This window comes from Phaseolus vulgaris, chromosome 3, assembly GCF_000499845.2.
Source record: "Phaseolus vulgaris cultivar G19833 chromosome 3, P. vulgaris v2.0, whole genome shotgun sequence".
In the NCBI taxonomy this organism is placed as follows: Eukaryota; Viridiplantae; Streptophyta; class Magnoliopsida; order Fabales; family Fabaceae; genus Phaseolus; species Phaseolus vulgaris.
The window spans coordinates 24,153,368-24,172,944 of NC_023757.2; the positions used below are offsets into that span (position 1 = coordinate 24,153,368).

The window sequence follows — 19,577 nt, forward strand, 5'->3', positions numbered from 1 at the left end:
GGCTAGGAGGCTTGAAGAGGATTGGAACACTGCTACTGATGGCAGAGAGACTTACCTCTACATGGTCCAAGATGTCCTAATTCAAGCGTAGAATAGTTTTTACTTTTTGTCAAAGTAGCATAATTTAACTCTTTTTGTATTTGTGTTAAAGCATGCAAAGTGGTACATAGAAGGCTAAACCTAAGTTTAATTAGAATTTCCTACTTCTAATTAAACTAAGGTCCGACCCACATCTAGACCTAATGGAGTGTAAGTTCTAGACCATCTAGCACATGGAAGGATTCTAGAACCTACCTTCACATGTGCTGAAAATAGGTGCTACTTATACATGTGCCAACACTTTGAATTTCCCTCCTTTTTCCTCTTTGTAATTCGGCCCCCAAGTACTATATAAGGAGTGCTTTGGCTATTGGTTTTTCAAGATTAATACATGAGCGAATTGCTGCCAAAATTGTGTCAATATCACTCTTTGCCCAAAACCTCTAGGTTAGGCTTTTGATCTTCCTAAATCGTCACCTTCCATGTAGAGTTGGCCTCACCACTCTCAAATCCTACCTATCATGCACCTTCAAGGTCACCACCACTCCTAGGAGGACCTTGCTCCATCTCCAATCCATGAAGCTTCCGCAAATCATCTACAAAACAGAAAAGAGGAGGACACAAATCCATCAAAAGTTGCCTAATATTATGAGGGTGTTTCTTTCATGCACCCCTACATTTTTCTTTCTACACCCTTACATTCATATACATGTACAAAATTATCCCTGGCAGTGCATACCACCCTCACTGTTCGTCCTTCTTCTTTATAATTTGGTGCACATTATTGAGAGAGCAAGCAACGACGATGAGTTTGTGATGATTTTGGTGCGTTCTAAGTGGACCTGCTTGCTTTCCGATGGTTTTGCGATGGTAAGTGGTTGTTTTTGTAGCGTTGTTCGTCAGAGAAGAAGGTAAGTGGGGTTTTCTTTTTTGTTTTTCGACTTTGGTAATCTGTTTTTTTTTTTTTGCAGATTAGGAAATTTGTAGTATGTAAGGTAATTCGGGAGTGATCCATAATAGGCTATCCGGAATGGATATGGATTTCCAGAATGATGTTATGTGCTTCTTCTTTTTTGCAAATCTAGCAGTTCCATTTTCTTAAGCCTAACTCGGGTCAGCTAACTTTTTAGCCTATGTTCTAATAACATCATCTACCATACCGCGAGAGGGCCTTTACATTGTTGTCCCGAACAAGACTTGCAAACATCAAGATTTTGGTTAATATTGACCTCTAACTTGCCCATTGCATGAATAAAAGTTTGCTTACGAAACACCCCACATTAGAATCCATTTTTTCCCTTACTGATAAAATTATTCTGGGCCCAAAGCTTTTTCTTTTTGGCATTGAAAGTTTGTTGCATGGGTCCACTGTTTTTGGCCCAATACTTTTTATTTTTATACTTACGTCAAAACACTTTTAACAATTAATTGAAAATACATCAGCAGTTTTCTTTACTCTTTTCCCTTTCATATTTTCTCCATCTTCTTCGTTTCTCACCACAAAGCTGTTCTTGAGGGTTCCATTTTATTTTGTTCTTGCTATACGGTTTCTTCACACGCACACTCTTGCTCGTTTTTCTCTTCATTGCAATTCTTGTGTATTTTTGTGCAATCTTAAGGATTGCGGTTTATTGTGTTATGGTATCAGAGTTCTTCTTTTGAAGAGCTCTGTTGCGCACTCTGGTTCTTGATTTTTTTTCTTCTGTTAAATTCACTTGTTCTTATTATTCTATTCTTGTTTTTCTTTAGGGTTATGGCGAAAAAAGAAGTGACGCAGCCAACTCCTTTGGATTCTTTAAGAGAAGAAGCAGGAAGAGATTCATTATCGAATAGCTATCTCTATCTTCATCCCAGCGAAAATCCAACGACTTTGCTCGTCTCACCAGTATTGGACTCAACAAACTATCATTCCTGGAGTAGGTCCGTCATCACTGCCTTAATCGCGAAAAACAAAGTGGAGTTCGTCATGGGTACACATCATTGCTCACCGAAGGACGATCATACTTTCTTAGCTTGGATAAGGGGGAACAACATGGTAGCGTCATGGTTAGTCCATTATGTTTCCCTTCCTATTAGACAAAGTATAATTTGGATGGATAAGGTTGTGGATGTTTGGAATGATTTTAAAACGAGATTTTCCCAAGGGGACCTTTCTAGAATATCTCATTTACAAATGGAAGTTTTTTCTTTAAATCAGGGTGAATTGTCTTTCACACATTATTTTACAAAACTTAGGATTATTTGGGATGAGTTAGATAATTTTAGACCAAATACCATTTGTGATTGTTCTTGCTCTGCATCTTCGACCATTAGTAAAAGAAGAACTGAGGATCAAGCTATGCAGTTTTTGCATGGGTTAAATAACCATTTTCATAATATTCGTTCACATGTTCTCCTTATGGAACCTATACCACCTATATCCAAGATTTTCTCTTTTGTTGTTCAACAAGAACGTTAAATGGTTAATAATGTTTTGGTTACCAATATTAACAATGCCAGCAGTAATCATAATATCTCTACAAGTTATTTTTTTTGTGGAAAAATTGGTCACACAGAGAATGTATGTTTAAGGAAAGTTGGTTTTCCTAATCAAGACAAGAATTTCAGAACCAACAGTCACAGAAAAGTGTGCATCCATTGCGGTAAAACTGGTCATACCATTGACACATGCTATAGAAAGCATGGTTTTCCTCCTGGTTTCAATTTCACTCATACTAAGACTAACCAAGTTCATAATGTTGTTTTATCTGATGAAATTTTTTCTGAGCATTGCAATCAAGAACAGGAACAAGGAGACATTCGTCTGACAGCACAACAATACCAAGTTTTGTCTACCCTGTTCAAACAGCACACTGGCAGCCATACTACCATCCCATAACAAGCACAAGTGAACTAGTTGGGTTCTTTCACGGTTGATCCTGCTCACAATGGTGGGACACTGTCTCCACCAGGTAATATTTCTGTCTTCAACACTGTTAAATCTGCTAGAGGCCTCTAGATCTTAGACTCAGGGGCGACTGACCATGTATGCACATCTTTGTCTGATTTCACATCATATAAAAGCATTCCACATGTTCTTATTAGTTTACCTAATGGGCATCGTGTTTTCACTGAGTTTTCTGGGGATGTCATTTTTAATAACAAATTCTTTCTCACTGATGTATTGTATGTGCCAGAGTTCACTTTCAATCTTGTCTCTGCTTCTAAATTCTCTACTAATCTGAAGTGTCACTTAATTTTTTCATCCACTAACTGTGTCATAAGGGACAATCAAACCAAAGAGAGGATTGGTATAGTTAAAGCCAAGGATGGCTTATATGTTTTTCAATCTTCTGCTTTTCAAAATACTGCTGCAAACAATGTTATTCCTTCTTTTCATTGTACTGTTAAGGATATTAATCTGTGGCATTATAGATTGGGGCATCCTTCTAATGAAAGATTGTGTGTTTGGAGATCTCTTTATCCTTTCATTTATGATAAACGTATGCCTATACGTGATACTTGCCATCGGGCAAAGCATAAGAAACTTCCTTTTGCTTTAGTAAGTCTGGTACTACTACCATTTTTTATATTTTACATATGGATATTTGGGGTCCCTTCTCCATTGCTTCTATGCATGGTTTTCGATATTTTTTAACCATTGTGGATGATTTTTCCCGATATACTTGCATTATTCCTACGCATACAAAATCTGAAGTTCGCAATCACATTGCTAACTTCACATCTTATATTGAAAATCATTTCAAAACTACTATTAAGACTATTAGAACAAATAATGGTGCTGAATTTTCTATGACAAACTTTTTTTCTTCAGGGCATTGTTCATCAAAAAACTTGTATTGAAACACCGGAGCAAAATGGTATTGTTGAACGAAAACACCAACATATTCTCAATGTAACTCGTGCTTTACTTTTTCAAGCCAATTTACCTCCTATTTTTTGGCATTTTGCTGCTTTACATGTTGTTCTTCTAATTAACTGCATTCCCACTCCCTTTTTAAATAACAGATCTCCATATGAAAAATTGCATGGCACTTTATATGATCTTTCTATTTTACGTGTTTTTGGTTGCCTTTGTTACTCTAGCATTATCACTTCTCACGGAAAGAAACTTGATGAACGCTATGTTTCTGGTATTTTTCTTGGTTTTCAACCTAATACTAAAGGTTACATTTTTCTCAATCTTAAAAATCATAAAATAGAGGTCTCAAGACATATTGTCTTTTATGAAACTCACTTTCCTTATAAATTGAAAGATGAAGTTAACAAGAACCCCAACAATTTATCTTTACCCATCCCTTCTTCTTATGCTTCCATTTATGATTTTCCCTATGACAATTATGTTAGAATGGGTGGCTTTAAACTAGAGGGGGGGGGGTGAATTGTTTAAAGAGGCTTTTCGCAAACTTTTAAGCCAAGAATGAAATTACTTCGAGAAACAAATGATAAGGAATCCAGTTTGCCAAAACATAAAACAAAAACAACAGCACCAGAAAAACAATCGGTTGTTTATACCAGTTTGCAAATATCAAAACTGAATTTAAAGAGAATAAGAATAGAGAGAATGCACACAGAGGTTTATACTGGGTCACTCTAAACCCAGAGCTACATCCAGTCTTCTCAGAAACCACTGAGAAATTCCACTAAGCAATCAAACCTAGATCACTTACAACACAACCAAAGAAGTGACCTTGATCCCCTCAAGACACACACTTCTCTTGGTTAACACACCAACTCTAAGAATGCTGATCTTGATCCCCTCAAGAACACACAACACTTCTCAGCAAACACACAAGGTTTCTTTCAACAGATACAGGAATTACACTTGTTACAGAAACAAATCTGAAATCAATACAAGCAGAAAATCCTATCTCACACTCTTTGATCAAACTCAATCTCTAAGCAATTTCAACTCTTTCAAAATCAGTAAGTTGTGAAAAACCCAAATCTATTTTTCTATTTGTAAAACAAATTTGTTTGTTATCAAATCTTAACAAACTATTCATTGCATTTAAAGATTGTTCAAAGCATTAAAAACTGGAGCGTAAACAGTTGGAAAATCATTTAATGCTCAGTCAAGGCACAAAACAATTTTCTGTTATGGTACCAAAACAAACAATCGGTTGTTTCCACGAATCAATCGGTTGTTTTGGTTTTGACAGCAAGTCAACCATAAAAATAGTTTTCAACCTTTTCTGAAAACACCTAAGTATAAAACAATCGGTTGTTTCTACAAAACAACATATTGTTTTTCACTTAGCTTGAAAAAACTCTTTTCTTTTAAAAGGATTGGGAGTGTCTATGCTTTGGATTCAATCAAGAGTGGATTACATATTAAATCTACCTCAGATCCTATCTAAAGACAACTCAGCAACAACAAGCACAGCCAGCCTTCATCATCCTTCAAAGGGTTTGGATTCTTCAAAGCTTGAACACCACTTGGTTCAACAATCTCCCTTTATTTGATGAAGACAAATCCCTGATGCTTGTGTTATATCTGATTGAATCTGAAGTAGTTCTTGCAAGACACAGTTTTAAGCAAAGCATAAAACTTATGATATTTGGTTAGCACAGAAACAAATACAGAAAATTCAGAGCATAATATCAGAGCAAACAAAAAAAAATATAAGAGAAAAAACCTATAAGGTTTCACCCATACAAACTGTTTTGCAGAAAAAAAAAAAACTGAAACCAAACACATCATAAATCTCCCCCTATTTGTCTTCACAAATAGACAAAAAGAAGAGATGAAAAAGATAATTGTTCTTAATACATCAGATTTAAAAAGCAAAAGCAGAAAACAGAAAAAGCTGATACAACCACCAAAAACAATCGGTTGTTTCGATATATCAACCAGTTGTTTTTCTCTTCATTCATCATCATCAGCATATTGAAGATCAAAGATCTGGTTTTGTACTGCCTCAATCTGTTCATCTAAGGTCATGAATCGTGCATCCATGCTGTCAAACCTGTTATCAATTCTCTGGAAATTGCTGACACATAGATCATGGAGATTCCTTTGGTTCTCCACCAAGCTATCAAACCTATTAATCATGACTCTCTCAAAAGGAGACATGGTTTGCATTCTTTCTTCCTGATTTCCAGCACCAGCACTAGGTCCAACATCTTGATGTGCTTCAGGTTGATCTTCATGTTGAAAATCCATATCTGCAGCATGATCAGCAGCAACACTTGATGAGGCTCCAAGGTCACCATCTTTGCTAATCCATTTGCCACCTATTTTGGTGAATCCCATTTTACTGAGAGATCCATTGTTCAACTCTTGAGTTGACTTGACCAACTCAGATGTTTCATCCTCTAGGTTCACTTCAAAATAGAGCAGAAATTTAGAAATGAAAACAGCATATGGATAGTGATAGTCACTTAACCTCATTGCCTTTTGCATGTGCTCTTTGATGATGTGGATCCAATTTATTCTGATCTTCTTCATAATGCAGAAGATGTATACCAGGTCCTCCTCTGTAAGAACTGAATGATTGCTCCCCCTTGGAGTTAGAATCCAAGTCACAATGAGGGCGAACAACCTTTCATCAAGCCTCAAGCCACCAACCGAACAAGTCCTAAATTGTGCATTTTGGTTCTTCAAGCAGCTCTTGTAGTATTGGACTTTGTTGAAGTCCTCCACTACTCCAAGGTTCCCCTTGTTGATTATGAGGCCAGAGTACTTTAGACCAGCTACAACAGTCCACACATCATGTGTAATCTTCATATCTACACCTTTTACATGAGAAACAAGGTTGTTTCCCTCAAACTTGAGAATTGTGTAGAAAACTCTTATCAAATCTGGGTAGATATTCCCCTTCATCTCCATGAACTTTCTGAGGGATTGATCTTTGAGGAGCCTTCTGACATTGTCCAGCTTTTGGCTTTTCAGCCAATCAAAGCAAACAACTTTAGGGTTGTTTATCACTTTGGTGCTAGTCTCAAATCTATATCTCTCAATTAGATTATTATCACCAGAAAACCATCCTTCAAGCCTTCCTCCAGACCTTATTGCTCTGGATTTGACTCTCCTTGAGGTGGGAGGAGTTGAGTCCACGATGGCAGAGAAGAAACAGAGAGAAGCTCACACAAGATTTGCAAGAGATGTTGCAATTGATTGTTCTTGTGGAAGAGATCAGCTGCAACAGATTTTATAACAATAATAGAATCATAAAGCATTCAATGACATGAGTGGGTACCAGATTTTCAGAGAGAGAGGACTTGACTATGCCCTGTACTGAAAACGTTAGAAAAAGCAGAAAATCACATGGTCTTCACATGTGATCTTTGACTAGTCATAAAAGCTCTTAAATTTCCAAGATTGTGGAATATATTCCTTTATGACTGTTGTAACTTCTTTCTGAGCGTGATCAACTTTCAACACAGGTTCATTGACCAAGGATTCTTTCTTTAATTTGATCTGCAACGGATAGAAATTCAAAAAAGAAATTAAATTGATTTCTTCACAGTGTTGTCAGACACAAAACAATCGGTTGTTTCGAAGAAACAATCGGTTGTTTTTCTGAAGCAATAAAACTGATTTTGAGTTTTTAAGCATGAGCATAAAGAAATCAAATCAGATGAAATTGAACATTTTAAAGAGGTTATACAAACATGAAAATGAACTTAAAAACAGGAATTAAGAACAGAGATAAGGAAGGTTTTATCCTTTATGTTGTTCTTTGAATGAGCCATGTGCTTTGTGATCAAGAAGCCTCATTTTAACTGTTGAGGGCCTTTTGGACAGATACAGAACATTGATTCAGTTTCAATGTTGGTCTTTTTCTTCCAATAACTTGATCAAATGACTCAGTCCTTCACACTTCTTTAGATTTCCTGCACAAACATGAGTTCAAGCAACAAGATTTGGTCCCTTCACAAATGTGGGTCCAATTGATTTCTTTTTCTCATTTGGAACCTCACATCCTTTAGGAATCCATTTCATGTAGCCCCTGGGAACAGAAAACTTTCTTATTTTGCAGAATCTAACCAAATGGCCCTTTTTCATGCAGTAAAAGCATGTAACAACCGGTTGTTTCGACTTAACAATTGGTTATTTTACTGGCTTTCTTGAAATTTTTTTTGAAAACTTATCTTGTTTGTTTTGTGGATTAAAACCTAAACCAGTCTTTCCAAAAACACAACTTTGAGATGCCAATACATTCTCAAAGTTAGATTTTCCTTTTGAAAGTTTGTCCACAATATTAACAAGATAATGCACTTTCTTCTCAAGGTTTTCACAATTTTCGCAAATATGAGTGTCACACTTGCAAGAAGAATTTTTGAAATGTGTTTCCAGATTTTTGAAATCATTTTTAGATTTTTCAATCTCATCTTCAAGTGCTTTCACTCTCTTTTCTAGCCAACTGTTAAGTTCTTTCAATCGGTTGTTTGAAAGCACCAATTGATTAGCTTCATCATGAGTTTCTTGAAAAGCTTCAAGCAATTCACTATAATTTTGTTCATTTAAAGAAGCACAAGAACTTACTTCACTTGAGCTGCAAGATTCATCATCATCTTCAACAATCAAACAGATGTTTGCTTTCTCATCTTCACTTGATGAAGAGCTTGATGATGATACCTCATTCTCATCCCAAGCTATGTAGGCTCTCTTTGTCTTGCTCTTCTTTTCCTTGTAGCTAGGCTTTTTCTCCTTGCTTTTGTTTGGGCAATATGCCTTTATGTGACCTTGCTCACCACAACCAAAACAAGTATAGTTATTGGAATTAAAATCATTAGATTTCTTGTTTCCATACCTATCTCTTTTGTTTTCCTTGTTGCGGATCCTCTTCAAGAATTTGCTAAACTTTCTTGATAGCAAGCTAAGGTTTTCTTCATCACTATCATCGCTGGATTCTTGTTTGCCTTTGTGCTTGGAAGCTTTTAAGGTTATACTCCTTACGTGCTTGTCTTCGCTTTCTTGAACATTGAGTCGATTCATCTCTAACTCATGTTTCCTAAGCTTGTCAAACAAAGAAGCCATACTCAAGGATGTTAGATCTTTAGATTCAGATATAGCAGTTACCTTAGGTTGACATTTCAAAATCTTGATGTTTAGCTCTTCCTTTTCAAAGGTCTTGTCAAGGCTCATGAGATGATTGATGATGTGCGTGAATCTTTTCTGCACTTCAGCAATTGTTTCACCTTTGAGCATTCTGAACATCTCATACTCTTGGATTAGAGTATGCTTCCTAGCTCTCTTCACCTCATTTGTACTTCCTAACTTTCTTTTGCTGATTTGCATTGAGAGACCCTAAAAAACTCATCTGAATTTAAAGCAGAGGTTATTATGTTTTTGGTAATGCAATCGAATTTGGCCTTCTTGCTTTCAGAATCAGTCCATTGAGACCAAGGCTTTTCAATGGAAGATCCATCTTTTTCAAACTTTGGGACAAAATGACCATTTTCAATTGCATCCCAAATTCCTTTGTCAAGTGATTCCACAAAGATTTTCATTTTCACTTTCCAAAATTGGTAGTTCAAACCACAAAACAGAGGTGGTCTGTTGATTGAAACACTTTCCCCAAAAGGTAGTCTATCCAGCCATAAAAAACAGTTTTAGGATCACACTTGAATAAATTTCAAGAACCAAGCTCTAATACCAATTGTTAGAATGGATGGCTTTAAACTAGAGGGGGGGTGAATTGTTTAAAGAGGCTTTTCGCAAACTTTTAAGTCAAGAATGAAATTACTTCAAGAAACAAATGATAAGGAATCCAGTTTGCCAAAACACAAAGCAAAAACAACAGCACCAGAAAAACAATCGGATAGAGAGAATGCACACAGAGGTTTATACTGGTTCACTCTAAACCCAGAGCTACATCCAGTCTTCTCAGAAACCACTGAGGAATTCCACTAAGCAATCAAACCTAGATCACTTACAACACAACCAAAGAAGTGACCTTGATCCCCTCAAGACACACACTTCTCTTGGTCAACACACAAACACTAAGAATGTTGATCTTAATCCCCTCAAGAACACACAGTACTTCTCAGCAAACACACAAGGTTTCTTTCAACAGATACAGGAATTACACTTGTTACAGAAACAAATCTGAAATCAATACAAGCAGAAAATCCTATCTCACACTCTTTGATCAAACTCAATCTCTAAGCAATCTCAACTCTTTCAAAATCAGTAAGTTGTGAAAAACCCAAATCTGTTTTTCTGTTTGTAAAACAAAGTTATTTGTTATCAAATCTTAACAAACTATTCATTGCATTTAAAGATTGGTCAAAGCATTAAAAACTGGAGCGTAAACAGTTGGAAAATCTTTTAATACTCAGTCAAAGCACAAAACAATTTTCTGTTATGGTACCAAAACAAACAATCGGTTGTTTCCACGAATCAATCGGTTGTTTTGGTTTTGACAGCAAGTCAACCATAAAAACAGTTTTCAACCTTTTCTAAAAACACCTAAGTATAAAACAATCGGTTGTTTCGACAAAACAACAGGTTGTTTTACACTTAGCTTGAAAAACTCTTTTCTTTTAAAAGGATTGAGAGTGCCTATGCTTTGGATTCAATCAAGAGTGGATTACATATTAAATCTACCCCAGATCCTATCTAAAAGACAACTCAGCAACAATAAGCACAGCCAGCCTTCATCATCCTTCAAAGGGTTTGGATTCTTCAAAGCTTGAACACCACTTGGTTCAACAAATTACACTGTTGAACCGGTATCTGTCACTGCTGAATCGGCCTCTATCAATAATGAACCAATATCTGTGGCACCTATGGATCATCTCATCCCCAATTCACCTCGACGTTCCACTCGTCCAAAACGCACCCTTACCTATCTTGATGAATTTCACATTGATCTACCATCTACACAGACTGTAAGTACAAGATATCCTATCTCTAATTTTTTGTCTTATAATGCTTTGTCTTCTAATTTTAAACATGTCATTTCCTCTTTTACATCACACACTAAGCCTAAAAGCTATGAAGAAGCTTCACAAGATCCATGCTGGAAACAAGCTATGGAAGCCGAACTTGAAGCTCTCTCCACAAATAATACAAGACAACTTGTTTCCCTTCCACCGGGTAAGAAACCCATTGGTTGTCGTTGGGTCTACAAAATCAAACACAACAGCGATGGCACCATTGACCGCTACAAAGCACGCCTGGTTGCCAAGGGCTACACACAGTTGGAAGGACTTGACTTCTTGGATACTTTCGCCCCTATGGCCAAATTGACAACACTTCACCTTCTCCTTGCTCTTGCTGCCACCAACAACTGGACAATAAAACAGTTGGACGTCAACAATGTCTTTCTCCATGGAGACCTCCATGAAGAAGTCTACATGAAGCCTCCCCCTGGCTTTATTCTTCCCAACAAGAACATTGTTTGCAAACTACAACGTTCCTTATACAGTTTGAAACAAGTTGGGAGATAATGGTATGCAAAACTCTCACACTTCTTGCTTTCTAATGGTTACATTTTTTCCTCTGTTGATCACTCTTTATTTATTAAAACACATCACCTTAACATCATTGTTATTCTTGTGTGTGTGGATGATCTTGTCTTAACTGGAAACAACACTAAGGAGATTGCCCACATCAGCACACTGCTGCATCACCATTTCAAGATAAAAAATATGGGTGACCTAATGTTTTTTCTTGGTCTTGAAGTTGCTCGCAACAATAATGGCATCCACCTCTCCCAAAGGAAATACACTCTTGACCTTCTACATGAAACATGAATGTTGGATTGTGCTCCTATTTCTACACCAATGGTTCACTCCTTTCGCCTCTCCAATGAACAAGGATTGTTGTTGAATGAAGAAGACCCTTCTTCCTACCGACGCCTAATTGGAAGGCTCATCTATCTTACCAATACAAGACCCGATATTGCCTTCATTGTCAACAAGCTTAGTCAGTTTGTTTCTGCCCCTACCTCTATTCATCAACAAGCAACCTTTAGAATCCTAAGATATCTCAAGAATGCTCCTGACTACGACATCTTTTTTCCTCACCAGAATTCTATCCAGTTAAAAGCGTACAGTGACTCTGATTGGGCCACCTACCCTGAGACAAGAAAACTTGTTACTGGTTTTTCCATATATCTAGGGGAATCTCTTATCTCCTGGAAATCAAAGAAACAACAAATCATTTCCAAGAGTTCCTCTGAGGCTGAGTACAGAGCCATGGCTGCCACAACCTGTGAACTCCAATGGCTCACCTATCTGCTACAAGATCTTAGTGTCTCTTACACACAACCGGCAGCCATGTATTGTGATAATCAATCTGCCATCCAGATTGCATCCAATCAGGTTTTCCACGAACGCACCAAACACATCGAAATCGATTGCCATATTGTTCGGGAAAAGATTACTGCTGGACTTCTAAAGCTGCTTCCAATCTCATCTTCCATGCAGAATGATGATATCTTCACAAAGGCATTACCTCCATCCACTTTTCAGCTTCTGCATTCCAAGTTGGGAATGAAAAACATCTATTCCCAGCTTGAGGGGGGGTGATAAAATTATTCTGGACCCAAAGCTTTTTCTTTTTGGCACTGAAAGTTTGTTGCATGAGCCTACTGTTTTTGGCCCAATACTTTTTATTTTTATACTTATGTAAAAAGACTTTTAACAATTAATTGAAAATACATCAGCAGTTTTCTTTACTCTTTTCCCTTTCATATTTTCTCCATCTTCTTCGTTTCTCACCACAGAGCTGTTCTTGAGGGTTCCATTTTATTTTGTTCTTGTTATACGGTTTCTTCTCACGTACACTCTTGCTCGTTTTTCTCTTCATTGCAATTCTTGTGTATTTTTGTACAATCTTATGCAATCTTAAGGATTACGGTTTATTGTGTTACTTACGGATTAAGCATTACGTGATGCATTTTTTCTCTTCCAAATTACTTGTTCTGTAAGTGAATATGGGAACTCGATTTCTAGAAACCTTTAAATCCCATAACCACCCCAAACTCTTAAACACAATCCATTTTTTACTTCCAACCACCGACAAAGTCTTCCAAAACACACCACCACCTCCACCGTATCTTTGTTAACGTCAACGTACCCTGCACCAACGCGAAGAATCGCAATAGCAAAACAACCATTGCCATGGAAGACATTAATGTTGCCTTTTGAAATAAAATTGGAAAGGCTAATTTCGGTATTTGAAATCTGTAGGGGTGCAAGAAGAAACACCCATATTATGACCAAGCCAATTTCTTCCTGCACCTCCATACTTCCTTTCTAGACCTAAAAAGTCAAATTTATTCTTTATAAACTTAAAAAATTAAATGTAAGTTCCTGTACCTATCATCTTCTTCGTTCTTGTGATGGGTGGAATGACGCGACGTTGTAGGATGGGATCCAGTCGGATTCCAACCGACTAATTGAGATGAATTTTTAAAAAAAAACTCTCAAACTTTTGAATTTAATCTTAGAATACATTCAGGGATTTGCATAAAAAAATGGATTTCGAAAACCAACTTTGAATTCTGGAGTTTGAAAAGTATTTTAAGGATTTAAAAATATATTTCGAATTCAAATTGAATTCTAGAATTTGGAATACAAAGACTTGGAAATAAATAAAAAACCTGCACCTTTTTCCGAAGGACAGTTTTGGAATTAAAATAATTATGGAGGCGCATAAAGAAATTATGGAGGTGTAGGAAGAAATTGCCTAAAGCCTCAACAAAATCATTAAAATGGATCCTAAGATATTACTACAAGCAATCCTCAAAAGGCTCATTCTCCCTGCACCCAATGCTTTGTGACTGGCACCCAATCAGATTTGTGAAAAGACCATATTACCCTTAATGAAATTAAAAACACTTAAATTATGATCTGCACCCAATGCCTGCACCCAACAATAGGGTTCTTCTTCTTCTTCTTCTTCTTCACCGTGAAGCAGCAGCAGCCACCGTGAAGCAGCAGCAGCCACCGTGAAGTTGCAGGGAGACACCGTGAGCCACCGTGAGCAGAGTTGGTTTGCTTCGTCGTGAGTGCTTCATCGTCAAAGAAGTTGAGGTACCGTTCATGGATTTTTCTTCGTAGAGTAGTACATTCCGGATAATTTTATCCGCAGATCACCATTTGCTTCCGGATAATTTTATCCGTAGACCACCATTTGGTTCCGGATAAATTTATCCGCAGAAGAATATTGGCATCCGGATTTTTTCATCCGGACTTGAATAATGGCTTACGGATATTTTTATCCGTAGTGCAAGAATTGGTTCCAGATTTTTTTGTTCGTAATTCAAAAGTGGGTTCCGGATATTTTTATCCGTAAGCTACGTTTGACTTGCGGATATTTTTATCCGGATTGTTGTTATTGGTCTGCGGGTATTAATATCCGTATTAGTGTGAAATTTTTCACAAGTGTTTTAAACTATATGTGTTATAATTTTGTTATATATGTTGGATTGAATGTTACTTTTATGAAATGTAAGATGGTGCGGACTAGAGGTGGAGGAAGTTCTAATTTGGATCGTGTGCGTCCAACTACATCGATTAGAAGAAAACGGGGTGGGTCTAGTACTTCAATTCCAAATGAAGAGTTTGAAGATTATATTGAACAAGAAGAAGTTGAAGTTGATGATGAAGGCTATCCAGGAGGACCATTGGATAAGTCCTTACTTGTTAATTATGAACATCACGTAGCCAAACAGTTGTGGGATGGTTTGGTAAGTAATGAAAAATAAATTTTTGTATTTGTTATGTATTCCTGATTATTGATGATATATGTTGATTATTGTAGGATCGTGGTGAGTTGAAGGTCGTTTCACATGGGAGGAAGATAAATAAGTTAGGAGCACCTCATGAGCGCATAGAAGCTGCTGTAGAATTGTCTGGCTTAGGTGGTCTGCTTCATGCTAGTTATGAGAGTCTAGACCGAGGACTGCTGTGTGCTTTTGTAGAGAGGTGGCATGCAGAGACAAACAGTTTTCATTTACCGGTTGGGGAGATGACCATCACTCTTGATGATGTGTCAAATTTGTTACATTTACCCATTGTCGGTCAGTTTTACACACAGGAAACCTTAGATTCTGATTCGGCGACTGATTTATTGGTAGAAGCCCTCCGTGTTGACCATGCACTTGCATTTGAAGAAACAAGACACTGTCGGGGAGCTCATGTGCGCCTTAGCTGGTTAAGAGAAGTGTATCAAGATGCATGCTCAAGGAGGCAGTGGACTGTGGCTGCCAGAGCATACTTACTTCACCTTGTCGGTTGCACTATTTTTGCGGACAAGAGTGCTACATCAGTAAGTGTGTTTTATCTTGGATTTTTTGTTGATTTGAGGCTTACCGGGGGATATTCTTGGGCAGCAGCTGCCCTAACTCACATGTATGAACAGCTAGGAGATTGTAGTTATGCAAATACAAAGCAACTAGCTGGTTATGCAACATTGTTGCAGGGGTGGATTTATGAGCATTTCCCGTCTATAGGGATGAGACGTATGCAAGCATTGTATTCTGAAGATCAACCTCGGTGCAGGCTGTATGATGCTGGAAAAGGTACTTCAATTGTTGTTGTACGATCACAGTTGGATACATTGACACCAGCTTCCATTCGGTTTTGTCCATACAACGAGCACAGGGAAGAACGTCCATTCGAGTGGATTTCCTTATTCTGTGGTTATTTGAGGCTTGGAAATTGGACACAGCTGCACATGCCAGAACGTGTTCTGCGTCAGTATGGCTATACACAGATCATCCCTCGCAACCCATCTGTAATTGGACATGGTCATCCGGATACAAATGAAATGGACCGTCGATGGTTACATTTCAATGATTATGTCATACATGACTATGCCATAGCACGTCATCCTGACGCTTGCGTTCAAGAGTACATGGGTTGGTTTAGATCTGTATCACATCCATATGTGATTAATACATATGAGGATGACCGTCCTGTACCGGTACCCTCAGATGCACGTCATCACGAAGCAGTGCCAAGTCATCATGAGGAGTCACATCCTGCTCTGGTATGCTTCTAACCTTGTTAAGATATTAATTTCTATTGTTTTTTTCTAATAGTATGTCATTCATGCTTGTAGGGTATTTGTCGTAGAATTACAGAGACATTGCAGCCATTACTTGATCATGGCGATGTCGTGGAGGGCAGCCCTGTTTGGGAAGGCATACAAGCAGCCATTACGTTAGCACGAGGAGCGACTGATGAAAGAGCTGTTTATGTCAGGAGACATGCACGTAGGAATGATTGATTAGGATTTCTCAATATGTCAGATGTATTACGATTTCTTTTTATGTAATATTTTGATCCATGACAATGTATCTGAACCTTAATTATATGTTTCAATATGATCCTTATCGGTTCTTGCTTCACGTTACTTTTATTTTATATGTTTCAATATGATCCTTATATGTTTCAATATGATCATTAGTACAGAAATCACTGGCTTACGCATATATTTATCCGTAGGCAAAAGTATGACTTATGGATATTTTTATCCGTAGGCATAATTGTGACTTCCGGATTTTTTTATCCGTAGGCATAACTGTGACTTCCGGATTTTTTTATCCGTAGGCATAACAGTGACTTCCGGATTTTTTTATCCGTAGGCAAAAGTGTGACTTACGGATATGTTTATCCGTAGGCATAGCAGACTCTTCCGGTTATTTTTATCCATAGGCAAAAGTGTGACTTACGGATATTTTTATCCGTAGACATATATTTTTATCCGTATTCACAAACTTCAGTGAATATTGTAGGACAACTGCAAATGTACTAAACATCCATAAATCTAAATTATGCTATTACAAATGTTATAATTACAAATATCGTCTAATGGACATTAGTTGGGTATAAACTTGTATCCGGCTAGTGTAGTATGTTGACCAAGTTTGGGCCGCCGGATAACGATGTGATGCCTACACAATATATCCGTAGGTGGAATTGGACAACCATCTTTGAGCTTGACCTATAAAGGTAATAAATATAAGGTACACAAATCTTGATTTAGCACATCAATCTTGATTGGTTTAGTTTATACCTGGACAAAATGATTTCCGTGGACATGTCCAATTGCAATGATTCGGTGTTGACGGAAGTTACTTGGTGCTTGGGTTCTTAAAGGAAAAATACTCAATGATTGTAACATGGACAAAGAAACAAGAATGACATTATACCGATTTGCAATAACATATCCCATGTCTGGAATTGTCATCCACTTATCTGTTCCTGCCTGCAAGTACAATTGACAAACAAAGTTAAATAAAGAAATGCAATGTAAAAATGAAATGGTTTTAGTGGTTGGTACCATAGACATGTGTTCCACTAGAAGTGAGTTCTTCAAGTATTCATATCTATCATCACCACCAAAGAGTTGAACATATTCTTGTCTCCATTCACTTAGTTCTTTTAACAAATTCATTCGAACAACAGCCCATGACTCCTCTCCCATTCCCAATTGGGCAGCAACAGCACGGTAGCCACAATGGCCATCAGCCCTAACGTCAACAACATCAACAATATATGGATGATACCCTACAGGGAACTGATCAAGGAAAGGAATACATTTTGCTGGTACAATTTCTGGTAAGCTTTCTTCATTAGATTTTTTGCTTGCACAACTATCATGTTGTGAGTGTAAGAAATCCACATGTTCAAAATAAAAAGGGATTCGCTTAGTTGATCTCATGAATTTGGTAGGACGAGACATCTTTACAGCACCTTTTGTTTTCACCTTATGATCTGGTGCATAAATAGATGTTTTCTCTGGAAAGGCAATATCCTGCAATTTACTCTTGATGTTAACCTTACCTGCAACATCCAACTCTTTAAACCGCTTCGCGATGACCTCAAACTCTTTATCAATTGACAACTCAGATGAAGATTGTTCAGTAGCAATGTCTTCAAAACTTAAACGAGTCCACATCACATGTACTGATTTAAGTGGTATGCTACCAACACCAAATGAAGCCAATTGACACGCACAAGGAAGACCATGAGTACATGTAAGACTACATCCACACCTACTTTTATCAAACCCCACTGATTTAACCCTATCAAGTTCTTCTGAAATAAGGTTCAAAGCATATTTAGACACAAAACCTAACAATTTTTTGTAAGCTGTAACCTTGAACCGATGTCCAACCACATGCAAACTCTTTTGGAATGAATCTTTGATTGCATTATGTTGTAAAATAATCATCTTATTGATGGAATCCCACAGAAACATAAATCCCCCATCGAATTCTGAAGAACTCTCTTTAGGCTCCAGTGTGCCGCCTCAACTCTGTTACTTGTTGTGTTTCCTAAGTGCATCACCTTATCTATCCATGCCTTGACAAATTTTTCTTTATATGGACGTAACCATGTATCCATCACATAATCAACAAATATAGGCCATGGAGAACAGACAACTCGAAGAGCATTGACACGATCTTCAAAGGCCTCAACAATATCACAATCCACAACAGATCCCCACACTTCCATTACTTGATCCCATGCCTCTCTTGGATGCACCAACATTTTACATTTTGCTTTCACATTTTTATCAATGTGAAACCGACATAGCAAATTATAAGCTTCAGGAAACACCATTCTAATTGCATTCATTAAGGCAACATCTCTATCACATACCACCACCCTAGGGCATGAATCAACTCTTAAAAACAACCCTTTAAGTCTGTCAAGGGCCCAAAAAAAATTATTTTCCTTTTTTGCTGCTAGTAAACAAAATGCAACGGAGAAAGTCAAACCTGTAGACGTAATCCCAACAACCTCAAGTAACGGCATCCTATACTTGTTCGTCTTGTACGTACTATCCATTAATATGACAATGTTAAATGAGTTCACCAATTTTACTGAATCTGGGTGTGTCCAAAATATATCTTGCACAATATTAGAGACCTCATCGCACCTACACCAATGCACGTACCTGTCTCGCTCTAGTAACAACATCAGTTGTTGCATTTCTGTTCTGTGACCTCGTTGTGATCTTCGGTGAACAGTGATTGCATTATAAACCTGCTTAATCGTTGTCACATTCTTCTCATTTCTCTCTTTCATGGTTAGTAAAATATTTCTTGGCTTCACCGCAGTTTTACTTATATCCTCAACCATAACCTTTTCCTCTATACTTAACCTTCCAGCATAGGGATGACCCACCATTGTCTCTGCCAAGTCATGATTGTGAGAACCACAAATTAATTCAACCTTCCACCCTTGACCACCTTTGACTGGTTTGCCTCGCAATCTGAAAGGACACTCACACTTCCTACTTCCAGTTTGACTGACATCTACTTCTTTTTTATACCGTCTGTATTTACCTCCTCTCTCACAACCTAACAATACATAGGTCATCCTTCCTCGTTGACCCGTCCATGTATCTGACCTTAATATAACAATGACAAACCCATAACTATAGCCAACACTTCTCGCCCAATCTAACAGCTCATCTCGATCACGAAATACCTACAATAACATTCTTAAAAATTTAAAAGAACATCTTGATCATCATGCCAAATTTAAAAATAATTCATATAAAAAACATTCACAACCCAACATTGACCACACCTCATTTGTAGAAAATGCCTCACTAC

The 19,577-nt window shown here is 37.4% G+C and overlaps 3 protein-coding genes across 3 annotated transcripts; 1 reads left to right on the forward strand and 2 right to left on the reverse strand.

Moving 5' to 3' along the window:
- Positions 1 to 14,784: 14,784 nt before the first annotated feature.
- On the forward strand, positions 14,785 to 16,355 carry LOC137806909 (protein MAIN-LIKE 1-like). Its single transcript, XM_068607285.1, has 2 exons — positions 14,785 to 15,994; positions 16,067 to 16,355. Exons 1-2 carry the CDS (start codon positions 14,972 to 14,974, stop codon positions 16,232 to 16,234), a joined length of 1,191 nt encoding a protein of 396 aa, XP_068463386.1. The 5' UTR covers positions 14,785 to 14,971; the 3' UTR covers positions 16,235 to 16,355.
- Positions 16,356 to 16,825: 470 nt separating this feature from the next.
- Positions 16,826 to 18,184, reverse strand: LOC137839396 (uncharacterized). Its single transcript, XM_068648512.1, has 3 exons — positions 17,291 to 18,184; positions 17,024 to 17,215; positions 16,826 to 16,951 (listed from the first exon to the last, which is right to left on the reverse strand). The coding sequence occupies exons 1-3, from the start codon at positions 18,182 to 18,184 to the stop codon at positions 16,826 to 16,828; spliced, it is 1,212 nt and encodes a 403-aa protein (XP_068504613.1).
- On the reverse strand, positions 18,181 to 19,044 carry LOC137839397 (uncharacterized). The gene is made up of 2 exons (XM_068648513.1): positions 18,914 to 19,044; positions 18,181 to 18,796 (listed from the first exon to the last, which is right to left on the reverse strand). Exons 1-2 carry the CDS (start codon positions 19,042 to 19,044, stop codon positions 18,181 to 18,183), a joined length of 747 nt encoding a protein of 248 aa, XP_068504614.1.
- Between the last annotated feature and the right edge of the window lie 533 nt (positions 19,045 to 19,577).